The sequence below is a fragment of the Glandiceps talaboti genome, chromosome 12 (assembly GCF_964340395.1).
Source record: "Glandiceps talaboti chromosome 12, keGlaTala1.1, whole genome shotgun sequence".
Taxonomy (NCBI): Eukaryota; Metazoa; Hemichordata; class Enteropneusta; family Spengelidae; genus Glandiceps; species Glandiceps talaboti.
This window is the reverse complement of record NC_135560.1, coordinates 6894948-6919612: the sequence shown is the minus strand read 5'-3', so window position 1 is coordinate 6919612 and position 24665 is coordinate 6894948. Positions and strand designations below refer to the sequence as shown.

At 37.6% G+C, this 24665-nt stretch overlaps 1 protein-coding gene across 1 annotated transcript in view; it reads left to right on the top strand.

Moving 5' to 3' along the window:
- Window positions 1–391: 391 nt before the first annotated feature.
- The window catches only part of LOC144443666 (A disintegrin and metalloproteinase with thrombospondin motifs 7-like), a 33070-nt gene continuing 8796 nt past the window's right edge, over window positions 392–24665 (top strand). The window contains exons 1-11 of the mRNA XM_078133207.1: window positions 392–614; window positions 1052–1410; window positions 6597–6792; window positions 13614–13795; window positions 21166–21249; window positions 22337–22461; window positions 22843–22992; window positions 23314–23457; window positions 23585–23729; window positions 24072–24164; window positions 24398–24543. Of these exons, the coding sequence (XP_077989333.1) occupies window positions 509–614; window positions 1052–1410; window positions 6597–6792; window positions 13614–13795; window positions 21166–21249; window positions 22337–22461; window positions 22843–22992; window positions 23314–23457; window positions 23585–23729; window positions 24072–24164; window positions 24398–24543 (1730 nt within the window). The 5' untranslated portion in view covers window positions 392–508. The remainder of the gene's footprint in view (window positions 615–1051; window positions 1411–6596; window positions 6793–13613; window positions 13796–21165; window positions 21250–22336; window positions 22462–22842; window positions 22993–23313; window positions 23458–23584; window positions 23730–24071; window positions 24165–24397; window positions 24544–24665) is intronic.

Here is a 24665-nt window from a genome sequence, read left to right as displayed (position 1 = left end):
ACAGACATTGACATACCCCCCTCTCCCCCAAAAAAGATTTGTGAAAGATGTGAGTTAAAATCAAATCAGTGATACTTTAAAGTTCCGTGTTAAATATTTCAAGCGCATTTTGTAGCCTTTTTTCCAATTTTAATTAGCTGACTCTCTTTCAATTACCGTTTAAAAGGCGTTCATTACAGTGCATACGAGTTAGTCTTTTGTGTGTCTTGTTTGCCCTCACCGATAGAGTTCAGCTTAGTATTCCCTTAGAAGGCATTTGATACAAGGGTACTCCTCGGATGTTTATATTTTATGCCATCACACTGGCAGGGTGACAATTGTGGGCGGGCGTTTGAGCGTATATAGAACAGCTTATAAGCTTATTTGCTGGTGAGTGACTGTAGCAAGGCCATTCACGCTCTATCTGTCTGAGCAAAAGCTGACGCATATAACACTCTACGTGAACAGTTGTAAGGTAGTACTAGTGAAGTTGAGGAAACAGCGAGACATCATCGCCTACGGATTCACAATGCACTCGTTTTCTGCTCTTCTGTGCTTTCTTGTGCTGAGCCAGTATTCAAGTCATGTAGTTCCTGTACCAATGACAACGTTCAACTTTCCAAACGCAAAACAAGGTTTGTGGATATTTTTTTCTGATTTTCTTTTTACGAAGGTTTTCATTTTCTCTTTGCATACATACTAAAATCCGTTCACCTTGACCGTAGACGACTAAAAAAAGTTTTGATAGACTTAACTGTATTCCCCTAAGTAAGACCACATTCTCTTCTCAACATTCCTGTCTGGGCTTCCCACCAGTTTTCATTCATGTCCAGGCTGTATAGGGCATACCCCTGGTACAATGAAACACTATGCAATGCCTTGTACCGCAGGGTGAAAGGTGTAATCGCTGAGTGTTGGACCTTTACTCTCGCATTGTGTATGTTGGTATTAAGAGTTGCGGCAAACATTTCATGGTTTTGATGGCTTTTAAAAAATGTTTGTTTTGCTTTAAAAGACTCTGTAACTGCACACGGGATTGTTTTAATAGTTTCGGTCTTTGTGTTCTAAACAGGTGACTTCGCGAGAGGCTTGACCCACTATCATATCGTAACACCGGAGGTAGTGGACCGAGACGGGGTCTTCGTCTCACATGATCTGACTTATCATCGCCGCATACGACAACGCAGTCTGTCGGCGAACTCAGCGGGGACGTCAAATGCGTTCTACAAGGTATCTATCGACGGAGAGGACCGCCACCTAGATCTGACTCGCAACGACAGGCTTCTAGCACCAGGCTATGTCGTGGAGAGAAAACACTCCAATGTCTCTAGATCCGAATTCAGACAACCCGGTCAAGAGTCTTGTCATTATCACGGATACGTCAAATCGAGGCCAACTTCAAAGGTTGCTGTGAGTAACTGTCACGGTCTGGTAAGTACAAAATATACATTGAATGTATCTGTTTGTCATCGAGTGCCTAAATAAGTTATCAAGGCATGTCAACAAGTTCGCAGCAATGACACTGACTTTGGCAGTTGTGAGTGAGCGACCCAATAGATTACTGAAAGCCAACCATTCCGGGCAGTGTAATAGGCTCATTCATTCATGCAGTGATTTCCATGGATTTTAATGGCTACCAAGCTGAAACATAAATGCAAATTGATGATGTTTAATGGCCCTAATCTAAACACATTGTGACCTGATAAACACTTTTGGCCGCATTTAAGTTCCCGCGAAACTATGAAACTAAATACACTCTTTCTATCCATTTTGTCAGTAAATCCCATTGTTCGTCCCTGTAAATGACAGAATAGTATGAAAAGTTGAACTCTAAAAGCACTTTTAGAGAGCAAGATGAAAACAATCGTACCATTCTTATGTTTTCCAAATAACATAAAAAAAAGCCTTTGTCGCAGCCGCCTTCTAAAGTCGACTCTGTACGACACTAACCATTCAGGGGATATCTAAGGCGAACTCTTCGTCGCTTAGCAACTTCCAAATTCACCTTCACTGACGACATACCGTTCGATTAATCGACATCAAATGAGATGGCAAGGATCGATGCAGGAAATAACGTAAAGAAAAGACGTAATTTTATACTCCACGAGTTCACCTGTTCTTTGCAATCATTCGGTACAGAAGTTTGGCGTCGACACAGGGCGTAATATTTACAATAGTCAACACCGTTAACCATTAGAATTCACCGTTAGAATTGCAGAACGAGCTGACTCAGTCCTTATACTTTTTTATTTTAACGACACTTTTGGAATGATAACTATATCCCATGATTTACACGATTAATACCTTGGCGCCTTCCGTGTGTATAATTTGGGTAACTGTGCGTGGAACCGGCGGTTACATAATACATGTGACATGCATATGACCCATTCCCCATCGAGCAACGGGTGTTTCACAGGCGTGAGAAGGTGAGATCGTAGCACTAATATTAGTCCAATTAAAAAAAATCAAACGGTACATGTTTGCGTTCTTAACGTTCAAACGATTCCGTGTTTTCTCCGACATAGGGTAAGGAAACAATGTCAATTTCACAATTTACCTCATAACGCATGTCATTTTCAATGCATCCCTTTTGATTTCGTCGAGGCGACCTGAGAGAGTAAACTCGCATCCATAGAAAAAAAATCACAATCTAATACCAACATTGTCAGTCAATAGAAAAAAGAGAGTCCAATACTAACAGTATAAATTTCCAGTTTTCAACACCTTAACATATGAAAACTTATTAGTATAGGCTTACTTATCATGATTTAAATAACAATGCGTTGAACTGTTGAAACCCTTATTTGCATTATGGGAAAACATCTGGAAACTGTAGGTTGCTATGGTGACGCGGTTTTCGGGGGGGGGGGTTCGATTTTCATGTTCTTCTAGACATTATGGTTCTCGACGTAGAGTTGACACCAACTGCAGTTACGTATTCCTTTAATCATTTACCGTACATATACATGTACAACGTTGTAGTTGTACAGAAACCCGAAATCCCGTCTATGCTTGCACACAGCCATGATTACTTATAAATCTCTATAGTAAATATACTCTATAATTATTAGGGATCCGGTGACAGAATTCTCACACTCACAAGCTCTGCGTACTGTGTTTAAAGGCTTGCTATCGGAGTTCAGGTCGACTTAAGATGATCTTTGTAATTCATATGTTGAAGTCCAGAAATACTTTGTAATAGATCAAGGAATGGTTAGCTTTAGCGGCATTTCTATTTCATCAAAACTGTACTGACATGTATAAACAAAACAAAAACTTGTCAAGAGATCGCCAAACTTGATTATGTCGTTCTCGTTGTACGCGGTATCACTGTGACTTTGTCTATCTAGGAGTCGCACAGCCGCATGACTGTTCAAATGCTAATAGTAGAGTTTCAAGGTTCTTTGTTATTTACTTTTTTGTCTAGTAGCATTTTTACGTTATTTGTTCTGTGCGTCTTTATCTTGTTCAAATGTTTGCGTCAGATTTGTTCGCTGATTGTGTGCGTGAACAGCTGTTTATATCGTAGGACAATGAGAGAGAGAGAGAGAGAGAGAGAGAGAGAGAGAGAGAGAGAGAGAGAGAGAGAGAGAGAGAGAGAGAACAATAACAAACAGGGTTTCAAGCGGATTTACAGGATGTTTCTGCTTGAACATTTATATTGATGTACAGAAATATCTTAGAGACATCACGATCGAAGTATTAGATATATAAACATTCATTAAAATCTAATAGTTGTTTCCAGGTCAGTTTATTTGTACTAATTTTCCAAATAATTCCCTACATAGTGCAACACACTTGTGAACTTGAAGACAATTTCATATTACACGAGTTAACCAATTCCCTGTCGATCAAAGACCCCTGAGTCTTGTATCCGAACTATTCTCATCAGAACAGCGAGGGGGTAATTAAAAAAAAACGAGGTCGCACAGCTGATCCCGGAAACAGAGGCTGAAGTGCTAAATTTTAACGGAGATGAAATTGATACACGATTCAAACTATTATTTTCTACTCTTAGCAAATATCACAAATGGTATTAAACGTTGTGATTTATTTATATACAACTGAGCTCACATCGATTTTGACAAGGTGTTCATACTTTTGCAATTTTTGTGAGACATTATAGTGGTCATAATCTGTATATTCAATGATTAAGAAGTGTCATTATGTTAATTATCTTTGAATCGTTGTCAAGGACAACCAATGTAGTACACCTGCTCCGGAAGTAGACAGATTGAGGCTTGTTAAAATAATCATGTGAGGGATACCAAATGAAACAAGAACAACCCTTAAATATGTTGTTTTTTGTATGATGGTGTAAATATATATGTGTACAAATATCACATGACATGACATGACATCTCATTACATTACATTACATTACATTACATTACATTACATTACATTACATCACATCACCTCGCACCACATTTACATTACAACATCACATCACATCACATCACGCACATCACATCACATCACATCACATCACATCACACTACATTTACATTACAACATCACACCACATTACATCACATCACATGACATCACATCACACCACACCACACTTACATTACATCACATCACACCACATCACATCGCACCACATTTACATGACAACATCACATCACACATACACCATCACATGACATCACATCACATCATCAACAACAACAACAACAACAACAACAACAACGACGACAACAACAACACACCCACAGAAAAGACAATGAATATAGGACTACTAAAGTGAACACGACACAATGTAACACAGTAAGACGCAATTACATGTAATTAGCGGTAAGCACCACCATAGTCGACAGTGATGTAACCGTTCTCTTACGCATACGGCTTACTCAATGAAAAAGAACAATCAAATGAGTATATTTTGGTCTGCAGTGATCCGTAGATCTTTACGACTAAATGACGTCACAAAAGATAAAGCCTGTCTGATGAACAAAACGAACCGACGCTCCGCACTGAATGAAGTTTATATCTATTCACTCACATAGACTATAATTATTTCTCCCGCAGTCCTGTTTATATTGTTTGCATCTTAAATGAAATGTTATTGTTGACAAGAAAAACTGTCTAATACCAGTCTTAGCGCAGACAATCGGCAAGCTTGCATTGTGTAAGTCTAAGTTACCCTGTCATACCAAATTCGTCAGGGTTCAATTGTTGGTCCAGGGGTATTCGAGTTATAACTTCTCTTGCTGGTACATGTATATGAGGCAGTGATGTTTCCCCGAGTTTGAAGATGTTTGAATACAGCAAACTAAGAACCATAAGCAATGGATATTCTTCAACATTGCTCCCTCTGCAAACAGAAACAGAAGGTTGACCTGTAATTGTAAAGACCCGTGTCTCTAAATATCTAGTGTAGATTATGAAACCAACCGGAACTTATTGAAGATTAGTATCTAAGCTATACTTTGTATTAATACGGTGTTTTGCCACATTGACGTTAACTAACGGTAGTACTGTATGTGTAGTAAAGGTAGCTTCTATCTATTAAAAAGTAACAAAAGAATGACAAAGTTGTCAGGCCGCGCGGCTGTATTATAGTTATTTCGCAAATAGTGCAGAACCCAGATTTGAAAATCCCAGTCGAACTTCATTACGTAAACCCAATTGTAAAGTTGTCTTCCAAACTTAGATTATTGTCCTAACTTAAAGTTTAGAGATAAGTAGACAACTGAAAAATAAAATAAATGTATTTTGCCCCAAAATAGGGTTAACGATGTTCTGAACTTTGTGCCACTTCTTGTTTATTCAGTCCTGACAAAAACAGTATGAGAGCTTCAGGAAGACGATGCTACACATTTCTTTTGAAAAGTTCTTGATGACGTCCAACGGCTTAACGATGTTCTAGTAACCTTTTTGCTCCAGGCACATTCGATACAGTAACACGTCGACGGTACGATAAGCAAATACGGTTATTTCCCCACTATTTGACAGACAGCTAATAACAATACAGAACAATTAATGTGTTTCTTGTACGTACGTATGCCTGTAAGATCAACAAACACAGCACTCGCCTGATACGTCTTTCCATTGATTTGTATAGTGTAAACTTCCTGAAGAAGGATAAAGGAAAACACGTTCCTGGCACTGTTCCCTAAGACGATACAAATCGCTGTAACAAGCACATGTCAAACGACAAGTCACAAACAAGGCAAATTACGGGTTTTAAAGTGACTAGAAGACCACCATCGAGGCTGTATATATTCATATTCACCTTCGCGATAATGTCGTAACTAATAAATTCTACTGTGGTGAATGACCCAAATCAGAGAAGCTCGTAGCAAAACTCTTGTCAGTTTTTGTGTATTTTTGTTTTCTTTTGGGTCTATAAACTTATGATTTTTATGAAATCGGTAAATAAACATTGTTTAAATTTTGATCATCTTGTAACTGTATCTGTATTTGATAACGCGATTCTTATTTCAACAGAACATTAATAACTTCCTGCGATCGCACCTTTCACGTTGAATGAGGGGTCACGTTCTCTTACTTTACGACTTCAAGAACGGTATATCTCAGTAATTTGTTGAGAACACTCATGTAATTGATTGAACAGCCCAATAATAATTTATCTTTTTTTTTTATTTCAGAGAGGCTACATTCACGATGGCGAAGAAGGTTATTTCATTGAGCCAGTGTTGGGACATGATTTGTCTGAGAGTCCAAGGCATCCACACATCATGTATAAACCGTCATCCATGCCTCGGTCTGAAGATGGTGGAGAGTTGGAGTCGCCAGAGAGACGTTACCAAGACAACGACAAGTCTAGTTCTTGCGGAGCCAAAGGTGAATAATAGATATGTTGAACATTTCACTCTGTCTGCTTTATTTTCCCAGCTGATGTATCAAGTGAGTCGTTCCTACAGGCCTTAGTTACAGCTGACCGTGTGAAAATAAAAATACACAGTTTTGTTGAGCCTTGGAGAAATCTTGGGGTATGTTAATTTACCGCGCCTGTCTATTAACGTGATTGACAGCTAAATTATCACAACAGCGATAGGTTTTCACTAATGAGTGTCGCGGGGCCACGTTTTTTTTTCGATCAAAGAAACCGAGAATATCTAATAAAGCAATAACCTGCCTTATAACTTTATTGAACTGCCTAGACGGAATGGTACAGGGAGGCCTTGTAGCATGAGATTGAGAACAATTAGTTAATATGCAAATATCGAATGACTGACAGAGGAGAGTGTTGTAGCCTCTTGAAAGGACAGTTTGATGTTCAACTTAATGTACTTGAAGGTGTCTTAATGTTTGTTCTTAAAAGTATGCTTAAACAGTCTTAGCCCTCCTAAAATAACATGTAATTGAGGAAGTGGTTCTATCAAATCAAATGAAATGACAATGTGTTGTTGGAATAAGAGTTGCTGACATTAAGATATTTGTTCTGTGTTGTCAAAGGGACTACCTCTCAGTTGCATATCTGTCAAAGATACACGAAGCTAGTAAGCAGTAAATGAAGTTCACCGTTAAAGACCTGATTTGACTAATGTACTCTTAGATCAGGCTTTTGCAATGCCAGGCCCCTCGTATCCCTAAGTGTCACTTGCTTCAGAATTAACATAAGCCAGGCTGATGCAAGTGTAACGTTTCCCAGATAGGCAATGATAAAAGAATGTTGTCTGGTTGTACTTTTTGATGCGGTACATTTAAGTTTGAACAAGTTGCCATTCTTTAAATTTGGTAACCAGGCAAATTCATTAGAAAAAGAATCGGTATAAAAACACGTACCTAGATGAACTTCAATCAGTAATCACTATGCCCCTATTAGAAATGGGACATCAAACAACTCGAAAGCGAGGGTAAGGGCATCTTCGAAGACCTTTTCTCAAGCTTTGCAACGTCTTAAAGACGTTTTGCAAACGTTGACAGAAAGCTAAAGCTGGTCTTCGTTATAATGGTTAACTGTTACATTAGCGTAAATAGGGTCATTGTTTTATTCAAGACGAACTATTTCTATAGCTTTGCCAGACAACTACTTTCTCAACAAAAGTTTAATCTTGTCCCAACTTGGGCTAGATTTCTCCAACGGTTCCCTGTATGGTTCATTTATGACCTAAAATCATGCCTATTCCAGGGCATTGTATATCTTTCCATGTAAGGATGGGATAGTATGGATTCCAGACTAGTACTGTCGTCATTTCGTTTCTTGTTAAAATCGAAGTCTGACTGAAATGTTGCGTGATATGCGTGTTAGAACTCTTCGTCCTACGATCATTGAAATGCGTAAATGAAATTGCTCGTTCTGCTTAACATGATTGTTTTGCTTGGACCATTTACGAGAAAGACACTTGAGACGTTTTCCAGCTGATCTTACTGGTACTTGCCTCTCAGTATGCAAACGTTGTTCGATCGTGAGGTTAACGAGTTCCAAATGCTAACATACATATCTTTTTCTCTCCGAGTCAGCAATGAGAAAGTCCTATTGACTCAAACCCGAGCGTTCAATGGTGTCCATCTGTCTGTCACTTTTTGAAATCGAAAATGACGTGAAAGCTAGAGAGAATCTGCGTGTGACAGAACACACTTAAAAGTGATAAGATCTACTTAGACTTCAACTAATTAGAGAAACCCAAGTGTCCAATTATTTGTTAATTATGATCTTACCACTCAGTTGATTGAATAAACCACATTTCGGATTAATGTGGGATGGTCACTCACCTTTTCTTTGTATCAAGGAGTAGTTTTGCAGTGTTAATTTGGAAATAATTTGCTCATGCTGCCGTTTCTATTCTATTTCGTTTGGGGAAAACGTGCTGCAAATTTGCTGAAAACAGTTCATATAATTATTAAGCGAAAGATGTTTGATCATTTAAAGGTTCGCTATTAGACAACGTGGAAAACAATTTCGTATTGCTTTAAAAACATATATACATTGCACACTAGACTTTTAGTCGATCGACGAAATAGATCAAATGAGAAAGAAACCTGCCGATTGTCTGTGTGTACATCACTACAATTCAAAGTGAAACCTTAGATGTAAAGTCTATGGATATGGGATTTGACTTTTCAGTCTACATATATATATATATATATATATATATATATATATATATATATATATATATATATATATATATATATATATATATATATATCTGAGGAAGGATGGCATCGAAAATGATACTGAAAAGCTCACAAGAAATGATGACGTCACTGTCCACATTGTCCGTCATCAGATATCGCGTATAGGGAGATTTAGCAAAAGTGAATTGTTTTTCTCTTCTTGATCCCTATGATCATCCAGATGACAGCCCTTACTTGAACATTTTGGTGTTAATTTCATCTGATTGACCGCAGCGCCAGCTCTCAATGTGAACACATTCACTTATCTCGATCGTTTCGCATGTTTTTGATTATTGCATGATTGAAGCCATTCATGACCAGACCTCCCGTAGAAAGTCAAGGCTTCTACTAGTTGCTGAGCTGTGGAGTATGTAGTTTAAACCAATAGAAAAATACTAATAGTCCCATGGGTATATCTGAGACCTGTATAGTCTATATTTTGAAGGAGAATCACTTGAGAATAATTAAAACGAAGGATATTCTGTTTTTGAATACACTAAGGAAGAATTTAATAGGTTTGGCTACGCATTATTCCCCTGCTACAGTGCTAGTGTATGGCTAACACAAACCTTTTAGGAACAATTCGTAAAACACCTTGTAATCTTTTTTTCTGATTTTATATTCTTAGCAAATGTGACAAAAGTTACATCAAAATCTTCGAGTTTTGACTATCTCTTTCAAAACTCACACTTTACAAGTGAAAATACTGCCGATTTTAATAGTTGTTAGCCAAGGTTTTTTGAAATGGTACATTTTAATTAGCAAAACATCAAAAAGTGTAAGAAATAAAACCAGAACAGAAGGTGATGTAACAGTTTCAATTATTTAAAAAAAAAAATTCGATGAAAACTGTAAAAAGCTTCGACATTTACAGTATTATATCTAAGTTAGTGTACGGTTAACGAAACCTTTTAGGAGTGTATTGAATTCTTTGCTTTTTCATTTGTATCGATTCCTATTGATGGACTGATACACTCTTTTACCATATATATTGCCTTAGGGTTGTAACTCAGTTACAATCGATGCCATGCAATAGTTAAACATTTAATGTTCTCATATGATGGACAGATGGGATATTATTTGTCAAACCATGTTTTGTAGCATTGTATCAGTTAATATTGCGTGGACTGGTTTCCCTGGTGACCAGGACGTGTGTTGTCAACACCATACTGTAGCTGTCACATAACGTGCTTCCATTTGTTTTTCCCTTTCAATTTTCTTACTCTCCTGACCCAGATCAGTTATTGCCCCCAAGACACTAAAGTTCAGGTTAAAAGAGTAGACAATGTTTTTCTAATAGTTATATTGTATTTCATGAAACGATATCATTAACTTTTACTCTTTGTTACTGCATTGTAACGCCAACAGGCGTGTATGATCGTTTCATATAACCGTCGTCCATTGAAGGGCAAGTGTTAGGATCAGCACACAGTTGACATACGGATGCTGTCTAGGACACTGTTATGGACTTGAACCTTCAGTCACAGCCATGGACATGGTCAAGTGCTACGTGCCACGTGGCTTTTCTCATAATTCATCCTTGGATAGCAGTTTCCTGTAAATTTACAAGAATATGGACAGGTTGTGACACTGGTCGAAGGTTTCTAGACCATCTGGGCAGGACTAGGGTTTCGGACATCTTTCATCTCCACCTCTTTAAAGTAGGAATTAATCGTGTGCCAATTGACAGAAATAGTAACGATCGGGAATAATGACAATAAAAATGCGACTTTTGTCCTCGTTTTTGAATGTAAAATTGTTTAAATTATCGTCACAAATGACAAATGTTCATTCTAATTCTCTACTCGAATTATTCAGTTGTAAGATACACTCTTTCAACTCAGACCACCAAACGAAAAATGGACGCTTTGCAGTCTTCTAATATGATATAAAAATGGTAATATAGGTATGAATCAATTTTCGTATAGTTTATCGCCTGTAGAAAGAAGATTGTGATGAAGTGATTATTTTTTTATTGAACCAGAACGTTATTAAGGAATCTCTAACGGTTATATGTAGACGTTTGCATCGTCTGTATGTCACAGTTGACGTGTTTGTTCAATATCCTTAGAATCACCATGCGTGACAAATCAATTCGTTTTCAATATACGAGTTAATAACATGTAGATGACAGACAATCAGTAAACGCGCACAATTACTCCGGACTGTTTATTACATTTTACTTTCAGACGTTTCGCATTCCCTTGTATCAGACTTCTTAAGTGATGTTTTCCGTTGTAAGCTGGTACTATTGTGATAACCTCTACCACCAGCAAAGTCTGGTCCCTCGGCGTCTGGTCTCGCTAGTGAATATGTGTTCTAGGTTTTACGTCAGACTTTGAAAATGTTGTGTTATTGCAATATGGGAATTATGCCCCGAAATGCTTCTGAAATGTTTAACCTTTTTTGAGAAGAGGTAGTGGCCTGATTTTCTCTAGATTGTTCTTTTCGTGATTAAGTTTCTTTTAAAGAAATGTAAAATTAACTTTCTCATCAAACATCGAGCACGATATAAGACAATGTGTGTAGGCGGGAAACCGTTTTAGAACCGATTTGATCGATGAATCACCATATTGAATACAGTTGGTTGTAAAGTGTGGTATTTCAAGCTGGAGTAACTTCCGTAGCCAGCTGATAAGCAATCATGATTTTTAGCACAAGAACATGATTGTTACTCTTCAAAACGGGTTTTTATCTTGGTTGGAGTGTGTCTCTGGTTGTTATTAAGATTTCGAATGACTCATTTTGACGTGTAAACACATTGTGAGCTACTTGTAGTAACAATTCTACTTCACATAGCTCCACACTTACTTCATCTGGAAAGATTAACAGAATTACAACGTACTTGAGATAATACTCTTCAATCATCCAATCATTAACCATGTGATAACTGCCCTCATATCTTGAATGGAGACCCAAAATACAAATTTTACACATTTCAAGCTATAACCATAAAAAGCAACAACATCCGGGGAGGACTATTTTCTGGTTTCATTACTCATCCCAATGCGCTTTTAAGGCGTGTATTATGTCATCGTAAAAGAGATAATGAACATTATTATCTGCATTTACATTGTCCAGCGGACTCCACGTGTCTGTCTGAAACAAACATATGCTAAAAATGTTTCGTATGTAAATCGAAAGATATATTGTTTTGATACACGCGGCTAAATAACATGGCATGTACACGTACGTCATTGCATTCTACTCTGTTTTAAAACAAATGAGTGCTTTAAAATAAAATATGATCTTGCAACAAACCAAACTTTCTCGGTAAGACTCGTGCCTCACACATATACTTTGTTAAGTCTGTTCATTGTTGCAAACTAGTATCTTTACAACATACAGATTAGTAATTGGAAATATAAGAATATTGAACAGATTAAACATAAAAACTTCATAATATGCAAATGTGCATCATATGTATGCAAGAATTACATGAAACATTTTTTCTCAAAGAAAATGTATATGTAAACCTTTCCTAGAGAGTGGCATCGAGTGTTTTGAATATTGTGCGCAGGCAGCTCATAGCTGAATCGCAGATAATAAAAAACCCTTCTCCGTGGAGACGTGTCTGTTATACTGCACGTATCACACTAACCTATAATACTACTTGATTATGTTTACGTTACACAGAATTTTGATAGTAAGCCAGCTTGACAACCGCACTTGTCTCATTTAAGACTGGGAGTGTGCTCGATCTGTATTGAGTCTGTCACTGTGCATGATGTTACTCATCAGAGATAAGAAGATGACGTGCTTTGGTTTCTTTCAATTGTCTTTTATGGGCATCTAGTAGTCGTATCATTGTGTATAAGTGCTCAAATAGTAAAAGTATGATTCATTTATTTGTCTTTGTTCTTATCTAGTATATTCTTATCGTCTGTAATCACAATTTTCTCTTCCCTTTGGTAAGCTATTAATCCAATTCAAGGAATATTTACGGCCTTTGTCCTGTATCAATCCTTCAATTAGTTTCGGGAAGCTGATAGTTTTCGTTCCTGTCGTCCAGTTATTGAAAGGGTTTATCATTCAAATCGATGGGAAGACTTTTGCAGTATATGAACAGTTTTCAAATGGCGCCACGAAATTATTTTTCGACGTTAGGAATATGATAAACATTGTGTTTTGAATTTCTTTCTTGAAGTCAAATGTATCTGAGCGAATTGCACAAGATCACGGGTCGTTATGGTGGGTGGTTGTTCGGCAAGATCGCTACCATCTTCCATTACGATATTGCATATTATCGCAAGGATATAACATGTTCCAAATTGCAAACATGTGATGCAAACATGTGAAACTAAAATATTCAATTAAAATCTCCCCTATGGGAAGGCCAAACTTGGATTGTAAACAACAAAATAATGTATAGCACACCGGAGAATAACTCAGGACTACTAAATGATGAAAATGTAACATTATGAAAACAATGTATGGTCGAATATACCGTCACGGTTGTTTGTAAGACCTTGATTTTGTTATCTCAGTTTTTGTACTCGTGAAATATTTAACTTTCTCAATTGTATTCCCTTTCCTTGTAGGGGATGATAAAGAGTCTCGAAGGGAAAGAAGACACGAAAGAGACATCAACAGAAGACACAAAAGGTCGATTAGTATTGAAAGAAATGCCGAGACCCTCGTAGTTGTCGACACCGCAATGATTAATTACTACAATGAACAAAATCAAGACGTTGAGACGTTCGTATTGACGATAATGAACATGGTAAGTGACGGTTTAGCTTTGCCTGGACAGCTCTGTTGTTTTGTTATAAAAAGGAGGGCGTATACAATACAAATAGGAGAGATTTGATTAAAAGTAGTTTACATGTTAAAATCACCAAGTGTTGATTAACATGTAAAAAGTAAATGCGATATCTTTTCCTGAAACATAATATACTTTGAAAGTGGACAGACAAATCGTCGTCACATGAGCCTCAATAAACGAGAACGTCTATAGATCATACAGTAGATATGTAGTTGATAATAATATGTTATTGAGACAGAAAATCCCGGAGGTACTATGTTATGGAATGGTTTGATTTATGTACATATATATGTCCTATGAATTGATACAATCCAAAAACCATTGGACCGTGCAAAAATTGCAATATGCAATAACAGACGTATACAACGTAGAGAGATACACATACTTTAAAGTAGTTGTGTCGGATGGCTCATTTATAGGGAGTGTTATCATATCAATTAAATCATTCTCAAAAATTCACATTTTGTGTCTTCGATGTCAAAACTAAGGTAACTTGATCTCGGGTATTACAGATTTTGCTTTCCGGAAATCAAGAATACTTTTCTCATACATTTTCAAATTGGTCAGGTATTCGGTCTTCAAAATCGTTGGTCAGTGTTTGAGATGATTCCTAACAAAATCCTTTAAAGGTGATTAATTGATGACTCTCATCCATGAAGGTGTTGCCAACGCGATTTACTAACGTCTCTATAGTGATTTGATAGTCTTTCTCCATCCTTTTACGGCCTTCAGTTCGAAATGATTGCACCCAGTCGGCACCTACCTAGACAGTAGTGTATTAGACAAAGGCTGTTAGGGTCACATCCTGGTTCGCTAATTGTGACAAATGTCGGAAAAGTAAGCATTCAGAGCTCTAGAACACACTTTATCGCAGATACGGCGATGAATATTTAGGTGGTTTACTCCAAAACATGCATGTAGCAGTAAAAAGAGTTGAACGAACGACATACTTCCCAAAGGGTGGTCTCATTATATTGCAGAGAGCAGTGTGAGTTGTTGTCAACAAGACCCTAACTCGCTTGCTGTGCCAGATTTGATATTCACACCTTGTAAGAGATGATGTTGATACATTGAGATTGCAGCAAATATTTTACCCACTCAAATTATTTATTATTTTTACAAATTTAATAATTATGTTATAAAACATGTTGTACCTTTTCAAAAGCAAAACGTTGTCACTATCTGTGTATCCCTGTACGATGTTTACGCGGTCTTAAAGATGCTAAGGTCATGTTCAGAAAGAGCTTTGCTATGTTTACGCAAAACAAGGGAGGGTGTAAGGTCGGTTCTTTGCATCGTCCAGCGATGAATGATTTGAGAAGGTGACTGACTGCTTAGAGGAAAGACCTTCCATTGCCTCTTTTATATGTTTTTTATGGAAAGAGCAGGACATTGACTGCATGAGAGAGGGAAGGACGGACACAACAGTTGCCGTCAAGGGGTCAAAACAATTCCCCCATGAATAAACGTCAACTGGACTGGACAAATGGAAGGTTAGAAGTTCCTTGGGGAGTTCGAAGCGGTCAAAGAACTGCTCATCTTGAGTTAGAATTTGCAACAGAGAAACATTGACAGTTCTTAGTTCGAACACAGTGTGCTATAAATCACTTGTTGTTTGCTGTACTTTACTTAAAGCCTTCCAAAGCAGGAACAAGTGAAAAAAGTCACTTAAGTCGATCGCTGAATAAGGCCACCCCTGTAGATTTGATTGACCAACGATGTCTCTTTTTGCCTTTGCGAAATGCTCTTTAGACGCGATTATCATCGGAAAGAGGAGAATTGCAATGGTTGTGAGTTGATAACTCATTTTTTCGAAATGTCTTTCATATCCCGATGAACCAAATTTAATAGTGATTTTGAGTATAATTATTTCTAATGCGTGTTTTGATTATATCAGTGCAATTAACGAATTACAGTTTAGAAATAATCAATGGAAAAACACAACGGACAGTTGAAAATTAACGTTTCATCGACGGTTTTGGCTGAGTGTTGTGACCTGCTTCGATGTTGTTACCATCTTCAATGATATGCATGCTTTTCATGTTCAGGCACAACCTTCGCAATTACAGTAAACCTAACCGCTCACAGGAAGTATGAGTGATACATTTGTAATAACTGCCTACTTTCTCATTTCACGATACACTTAAAAGTGTTAACATCGACCGCATTTGTAAACATTTTTAAATTATAAATCTGTCACGGATGATCTGACATTTTTATTTTCGGGAATTTTTCTGGGAATTTTTATATTACATAAATAAGTGACCCACGAAGAGGGGTGTCGTTATGTAGTTGGCCCTCACATAGATATGTTGAACTCTTTATTTTTCCATTGTTTTTCTAAATGTACATGTTGTATGCGACCTCTATAAACTCTGTTTACATCACGAGTTACCATGGTTACAGGTCTTAGCTGTTAATGAATCAGCGGAGTTTTATATAAATGAAAGTTAACTGTTTGTTACTGGCAAGTTAACAGACGAAGCCATTAGAGTAATTTGCTCATTGAAGGTTGCTTATGATCAACAATGTATAATCAGAAGCCAAGTTTTATGGTAGAGTAAACAATCTTTGTTATTGACGCGGTGTCGAGCACAATACAGACCTGTTGCCGGTTCCAAGATGCATTGCGCGTCTCTCCATACACGTATTTTGTACGCGCGGAGGGGTCTGCACGCGCTACTCAGGGGAATAGTTGTCACATGACGGTACCCTGGGTTTAACCGTAAAATCTCACCCTGTCATCGACGGCGTTCAGTCTTTGTTCTATAAAATCACCCATAATTAAAGAGGTCAACATGTCTTACCATCATTTCCTGTTGAAAATGTTATTTCAAATGTAATAAAGACAAAACAAGACTAAATCTAACAACATAAGCGACGTCCTCTCGCGCAATGCATCTTGGAACCGGAAAATCGACTATACAACCAACACTGGAACAACCTTTACTCTTTCAATATACACCAATTTCCATTTTGTTGGTATAATTACACCTCATGTTTGCCTCCCCCCTTTCAAAGTGCTCATCAAATAATCTCTATACTCTAAGTTCTTGAACGATTAACGGACACCAAGCCTTCGCCTTTGTTCAGGAAACCTATATGTTTTTTTTCTCAGGGTAATTAGCACCCCTGGTAATTGCTCTCTCTCTCAATGACTGAGAAATTACACTGAAAAAAAAGCGATTTTCTACGCGATTACTTCAAAAAAGCAATGATAGTGCATAGCTAAGTGCTACAAATAATGAATATAAAAATTCAAATGAATAAAGAAACGACAGACAATTTCGTAGATTCCATTTACATGCTTCCGATTCAAGGCCTCGAGGGAACCCCTGCATCTTTTCCGACAATATCTTGATGATTTCTTCGAGGAGTCTTAAAAACAGAAATTGCCCTCTTCAATGCATTGAGTACCTTTCATGCTCATTGATAAAGTTTGGTTTAATATGCACAATGGACTTGACACAATAATAGACCCCCATTACAAGTGATCGGTCAACAACCTTCTATAGACAATAATCCAGGTAAAGAAACTGGCTATCTAGTAAATCATTCACAGTTTTCTTGGTTTATCTCCTTGTTTTCATGCAGTCACAAAGAGTGGGCGCATGGAGGTGGTCGTTTCGGCTAAAGGAGTGAGGAGAAAGCAATGATACAAAAAATAGTCATTAATTTCAGCAGGTCTGTGAAATATGCACAGACGTCTCGTTTATAGGTGTGTGCTCATACCACTATAGAAAACGCATCGAGTACCTTTTTTCTTCTTCGTATTCTAACATATTACAGACCTCCATACCCTAAATATACAACAGCAATGAACAAAATCAAGTACCTAGCTTGGACCCATCGTTGTTTTCAAACATAGGTATTTTTGTACTAAGTATTATATCTTGCCCGAACCACAATGAACAGTGCCTACAAACGAATTTCATGTTCTTGTTGAAAATAGCATTTTAGTGTATCATGAGGGGTAAAAACAATTGTGTGGTTCCGATTACATTCAATTTTAAAATAGGTGAGATGGGTAGATTATTTATTTTATTTTAAATTTCCACATGTGAGTGTCTAGTTCAGGTAGTTATGTTTTCTGTTGATTTCTATATGGTCTCTGTGTTATTGGCATCTTCTCATCAGCCATTACAGATTGAAAGAACAGTTTTATATTGCCATTTTCAGTTGATGTCTGTTTCCGCATCCACTATTTCTTGCGAGACTTCACAATTTCCGCCATTTTCTTATTTTTTTCTCGAATATGTAAAAAAAAATGTTTAGGGTCGGCGTGAAAAACTAGGTGGGGTCGGGTAACCTGAACCAAACAACTTTTTTTATTTGGCCTGAGCACTTTTTATAATTCAATGAGAATTTTTTAGGCACGTTTTTATTTATGTTTAGGAATTATCTAAAAACATGCAATGTCCTTGCGAATAACAAGTTTGAGTGTTCATATCCATCAAAATCGTTGTTATGGTGACATAGGTTATTTATTGTTTGGAAAGCTAAGTATTATATCATTCGGAATCGTGTTTCTTTCCACTTCGCGAACACAATGTTTGTCGCAAAGATGTGTAACGATGATGATTCAGAAACTGCATGTAGCGTATAATCGCCCGGGCCAGTCTAGCTACCGATAGCGATCTCTTACCCTTAGGACATACTTAATATGCCTTTGAATAATTATTAAAACAAATACCACGATAGGTGGTCTTCATAAACTTAGAGTCGAGGTCAAAGGTTACATGTAGACTGTATTAACTTGATGATTTCTTCTCCCTCGTTTTTCAACCGTTAAATGAGGTAAAGTGTTGTGGGGTTTAGCCGACAACCCCCCCAAATGAAAGTAATTTGCGCAATCGTCCCAGGGTCGTAGACATGTTGAACTTTGCCAATTGAAACCTGGTGTACATCGATGGTATAATTACGTGTTTGAAAGTGTACTTGTTGTGAATGAATCAGTTCCCGTCCCCTACGAAGACGCTTCGTAACACGGCAGGAGAAAGTTGGACGGTTTTCAAGTGTATGAACTTTATACAAGTTTAATACGTTAGAGTGAATGTAGTGAATGCCTTCATACCACTGTAAAGGCATGTTTTCGAGATACGGGTCGACTGCAACATAGAAACCCCTGTTGAATTCCATTTAAACATGATTTATAGTGAAAAGTACCTGGAAAGATGGGAACAAATGCTCAAATTTCAAAATAAATTGCCTCAAAATTGCACCACATATTATCAATGTCTCGAAAAAAGCAACCGACAACTTTAATAGTTTCCGAATGTTATTCTGTTGCTATGGAGACGTACTGATTGGTTATGATACCTAGGGAACTGTATATTATGTTCTAATATTTCTAAATTATGCCATTGCTAGGTAAAATTCACATAAGAAAAAGGAAGGTCGACTCTGAAGAATTTTGATATTAGACTGACGATTTTGCCAGATGCCCCCCTCCTCCCCCATACATAAACGCACAAATGCCTCCTGTTTCAGGAAGGTTCTATATGCATGCTTTGGGAGATTATGCATGCTCAAGGAGCTTTGCGAAATTACAGTACTCGTGCGAAGATGGTCTACAACGACGAGTATTGTTTTACATGTGTAATTACACAAACAATAGAACATGTCATGGTTGGTGGTCTCTTCAAAGAGTTAATCACCAATGTATGTATCTAATGATTTTTTTGGGGGGTGACCTCTCGGCAAAGTGCTACATATCACCCTCAATGCAGCTATTCAAACCCCCTCCATTCATTAAATGCAGATGTTATAACGGTTACGTGAAAGTACAGGTCTCCAAGTGTTGATGGCGAGACTGGAAAGTTCGATGCCCGACTTTAGAAAAGAAAAGCGAAAAGAAAACAAAGCACAACAAACACACAAAGGTGCATAAGAAATAAGGTTGTGTATTGTGATAACAAAGATCATGCCTGGTGGTAGGGTTCGGGATACAAATCACAGACATTAGGTATTTCATTAACTGTCTGGTGTATACAATAACGTACTCTTGCTAGCGATCGGTATAGTATTTTTGTTAAATGAAAAGTGCAGCGAGCTGTTTGCGTATGGGCGAAAATGCCAGAATGTTATCGGTGAAAACACGAAGGTCGTCCGTCCGTTACGGGGTCTCCACCACAGGGGCATGTAATATTTCTTAGATTGTTGTTTTCCTAGTCTACAGGATATATATAACAACCTTTTGAATATATATTCCTACCTGTAAGGAAAAACAGTTTCTACTAGTGTAGCGATTGATACATTTGTAGCAGCAGGATTCATACAACATTTTCTTAAGAAAACGACAATCTAAGCAATAATACGTTCCCCTGTGGTCTCCGCATGGTCTAGTCATCGCTACGTCCACCAAGTGCATGTGTGCACTAAAATGGGGTCAATGTTTCTGGTCCGTGAAATCGATGACGCGAACATTCCAAAAAGTCTCTCCTCCCCGTGGTCCTAATCTATGTCATTATTGTATAACACTCCGCGTGGGGTTTGTAGAATAATTGTGAAGTTTATTTATTAAAACACAAAACCCAATGATCATATTTATTTACATTCACATGTCTCATATTTATCTAATAGGTATCCTCGTGTACATGGGTGTCCCCCTCCACTAAGGGTCAACCATAACATCCACCCCATCACATGCCATCGCGACAGTACTTTTGTGACGATAAAGTGAAATAAATATACAACATTCCCCGTGGTAAAGTTATGTCCGTTTGAATTAACATTTAGTGGTTTCCTGACAGGGAGGTAAATGATATAGACTACTTTGCGGTCTACTAATGGACAGATATGAAACTTACAAGTACAACTTTGTAAAATGTAGATAAACGTACATACAAATCCCACTGCACTAGTTAGAATTTGGTTGTTTGTCGTATTGCACTACATCAATTGATGCGTCACGGGTAATATGTTTGAAAACGCATTCTTGGTTCAGGATATTGGAATTTTATGAGTCAATTTTACATCAATGACGGAAATGATCCTTCGACCGAGTTCTTCTGGCATTGTTGTAATACATGTAGCGTAACCATCAATAGTACAACTGCCGACCAGTAAATGCACGACTCTCGTTAATTAGCCGTTATAAAAGACCACTTGTGTATGCTAGTATGACCTATATAAGAGGCACTAACTTGGCTTTTCAACAACAAAAAAGTTTCTAAAACGTCTCATGGTGGCGCTGTTGCATAATCTGCTATTCACAGAGAGCAAATTTGCGCACATATTTTGTGAAAGAATTGTTTTCTGAATGTATTTTGTGTAATTTTCTTCAAACGAGGCCAATGTTTACCATACTGTTTATTTTCGATTTTCAGGTTTCCGCTCTTTACCGTGATGCTAGTCTCGGGAATGCCGTTAACATTGTAATGGTCAGACTTATGCTCTTGGAAACCCCTGAGGTATGATGTTTCGTGAGTTGTTACATAGTCGAATATGAATCCAAATAATAAACATTCGAATATGAATCCAAAGCCAAATATACACATTCGAATATGAATCTATATATGCATATTCGAATATAATTACAAATATACATATTCGAATATTAATCCAAATATGCATGTGTCTCAGCTACCGAATCCAAAATCGGCACACAATATGACTTTCATGTTCTATTTGAAGACGTTTCGCCCGTAAAGCGTTTGTCGAAGAATGCGACGAATAGGTAAAGTGTCGTTGTCCAATGACTATCTGAGCTGAGTGTCTCGTGACTCAGAAACACATATGTCTGTGCACGTGGTTTTGCTATGTGCAAGAACGGTATAGCGGTAGCACATGTTATTTCCGGCGACCTCTTTTGCATAATGATGTGGGATGTCAAACCATCGAACACAAGAATGTGTTATACTACAATACTATAGTATAGGTACTAGGTGGGGGTAGAAAATTTAATGAGCGCTCGTATCTTTTCACGAGTTTTCACAAGCTGGTCTGCGATATCCATCGTAAAAACTTGATGGCATTTTTTTGCAAGAGTTGTTTTAATAACAACATAAATTTGAAATATTAGTAATGATAGGAACGGTTTACATTTACATTGAGATGTAACTTAAGCCAGCAGTAGGGATATGTATATGGTAATGTTATGAGATCTCCATTTTCTAAACACGTGGCGATTGCTTGTATATATGGAGTCAGAGAAACCGTAGCAGTGTCCGTCACGGTAATTTCAATGGACTGTACCGTAAGCCAATACGTCAATGTTAGTATTCATTCTCGCAAGTCAGAGCACATATTTCTGATGACGCAACGAAATATGAAATAGTTTTTTGAACTGTGCCGTAAAGCGGCCTGTGGTTTACGACGATGGCTAGTGTTATGATGTCTCAGTGTTCAAACAAATTAATACCAACCAACTTATCCCGTACATGCTCTAATGAACGCACATATGAAACCTATGCATACATCAAGTAAGTTATCGTTCACGTAATATTTGAAGGACAAGGAATGTGACCTTTTTTTTCCTTCTTTGTTTTCTGGTAACAGACCGATCTAGATATTAGCCACCATGCTGACTCAACGTTGAAGAGTTTCTGTCAGTGGCAGCAAACTGTGAATCCCGATACAGATGCACATCCTAATCATCATGACACAGCAATCCTTATGACGAGGTAAACATTAATTTGTCTCCTAAATGCCATAATTTTATTTAAAGTTGAATGGTTGTCCGATGCGCATGTGCGGATTAAGTAAAATGTTTTTGTTGACAAACATAAACGCATGTTGACATGTAAACTTACATCCATCCTAAGTTTCGACCACCACGTTAAATTGGGTTTAATTTGTATGAGGTCAGAGTTCACGTGGGAAACAGTCTTAAAAGTTTCTTAAATTATGCAAATATCTGCTTAGAAAGAAAGTTTGTTCGAGTATCCATAGTTACTATACTGGCCAGTTTTTGTTACTTCGGACGAAGGAGGCGCTCGAGTCTGAATCGAGTGTGTACGACTGTCACACGTTTCAAAACTGACCGTGTCTACGTTGCGTTTCAGGATCAACTTGTGTGCTAACATGAATCGTCCGTGTGGTACTTTGGGTTTAGCTGAAGTCTCCGGCATGTGCCAAGGACGTAGGAGCTGCAGCGTCAATGAAGATACTGGGTTAGCGTTAGCATTCACCGTAGCTCATGAAATGGGACACACGTAAGTGATGAGCGGAAATATCTAACATTTATTTGAAAATTGGAAACGTATGTGAAATCTAATCAATGGACAAAGCATTGAAAATTCAATTATTTAGGCTACACTAGTATATTCAAATGTACGTCATCGTTGCAATATTCTGCAGCCTGGAGAAAATGCGTATACGTATAAACTTTTAGGCAAAAATGCCCATCATATATTACGATGGTACGCTTTAGAGGCAATCTGAAACGAAAGTGAATGAAACAGTACATATATACAGCAACGCGGCTTATATGGCTCATATGGCTCTAAATCTGTACTTTATTTTTCTCTGACTAGTTTCGGAATGAAACATGATGGACACGGTAACACATGTAAAACATCTGGAGTGCGCCCCCATGTGATGTCTCCGCTTTTATCGTCTGAAACCAGTCCCTTGATGTGGTCTCGGTGTAGCAGAAAATACATCACGAAATTCCTCGAGTAAGTGGTATCAAGTAATATTCGATTAATTTCTATTTTTCAAAAAATCTTTAATCTAAATTTTTAAATTACGATCTAGTACAAATATTTACTCATAATTGTCATTTTGATGTGTGTTTTTTTTCAGCCGTGGTTGGGGTGAGTGTCTCAACGACGAACCCAGCAAACATGATTTCGTTTATCCCACTTTACCACCCGGTGTTATGTACGATGTTGATCATCAATGCCGACTGCAGTACGGTCCTAAGGCCAAATATTGCGACTGGATGCCGGTAAGTGTGACTGTCGTAGTTGGCGCTGTACAATGCATCGGCCATAAATTTCCATCCCTGTGTGCATCGATAATATATTTTATATGACAACTTTTAGAATATCGTAAACGTGGATAACCGACTGAAGGTGCAATAGTAAGATGGAACTGAAACGACATTTTTAGAATAATACACGCATTGTTTTAAGATACTTGCATTGGTGATGAGATTTTGGAGTGGTGGCGCGTTACTAAAATGAGAAATGTAGTTTGTAGAAGATATCGGTTCCCGTTTTGGTCGTATCTTTTACGTTGTCAACTATTATCAAAGCTAACTATCACTCTCCTTTGTTTTTACTCGCAGGATATGTGTGGCACACTGTGGTGTAAAGTCGGCAACGAATGTCATTCAAGATTAGAATCAGCTGCTGTAGGAACGACCTGTGGAAAGCATAAGGTGAGCGTGCGATGTGTGTTACCATGCTGTCGATTGGCCAATAAACAAGAGTGTAAGGCCTATTATCCAATACAATGTTGTCTTTCATTTCAAATTTCCAAAATCTAAACATTTGCATAAGCATTTATCTTAAAATGTACATTTTCGGACTGACTGACTTGACGGAATTTAGATATGAAAAAAAAAAACTGGCAAAACTAAAAAAGTTTACTAATTTGTTGTTCCTCTTTTAGTGGTGTTTTGCTGGCTCTTGTATTGAAATGGAAGACCCTACAAGTTCCATCGATGGTAATTGGGGTAAATGGAATGAGTGGTCAGCGTGTACAAGAACATGTGGCGCCGGGATTTCTTCTGTGGAGCGTTATTGTGATAATCCCGCGTAAGTGTGTAAACTATCGCCAAAATGGACCTCGAATTTTGACGACACTGGTCGGATTTATTTATTGATAGTTCCAGATTTTCTATGGTAGTGGCACTTACAGACACATGTAAAACATTATC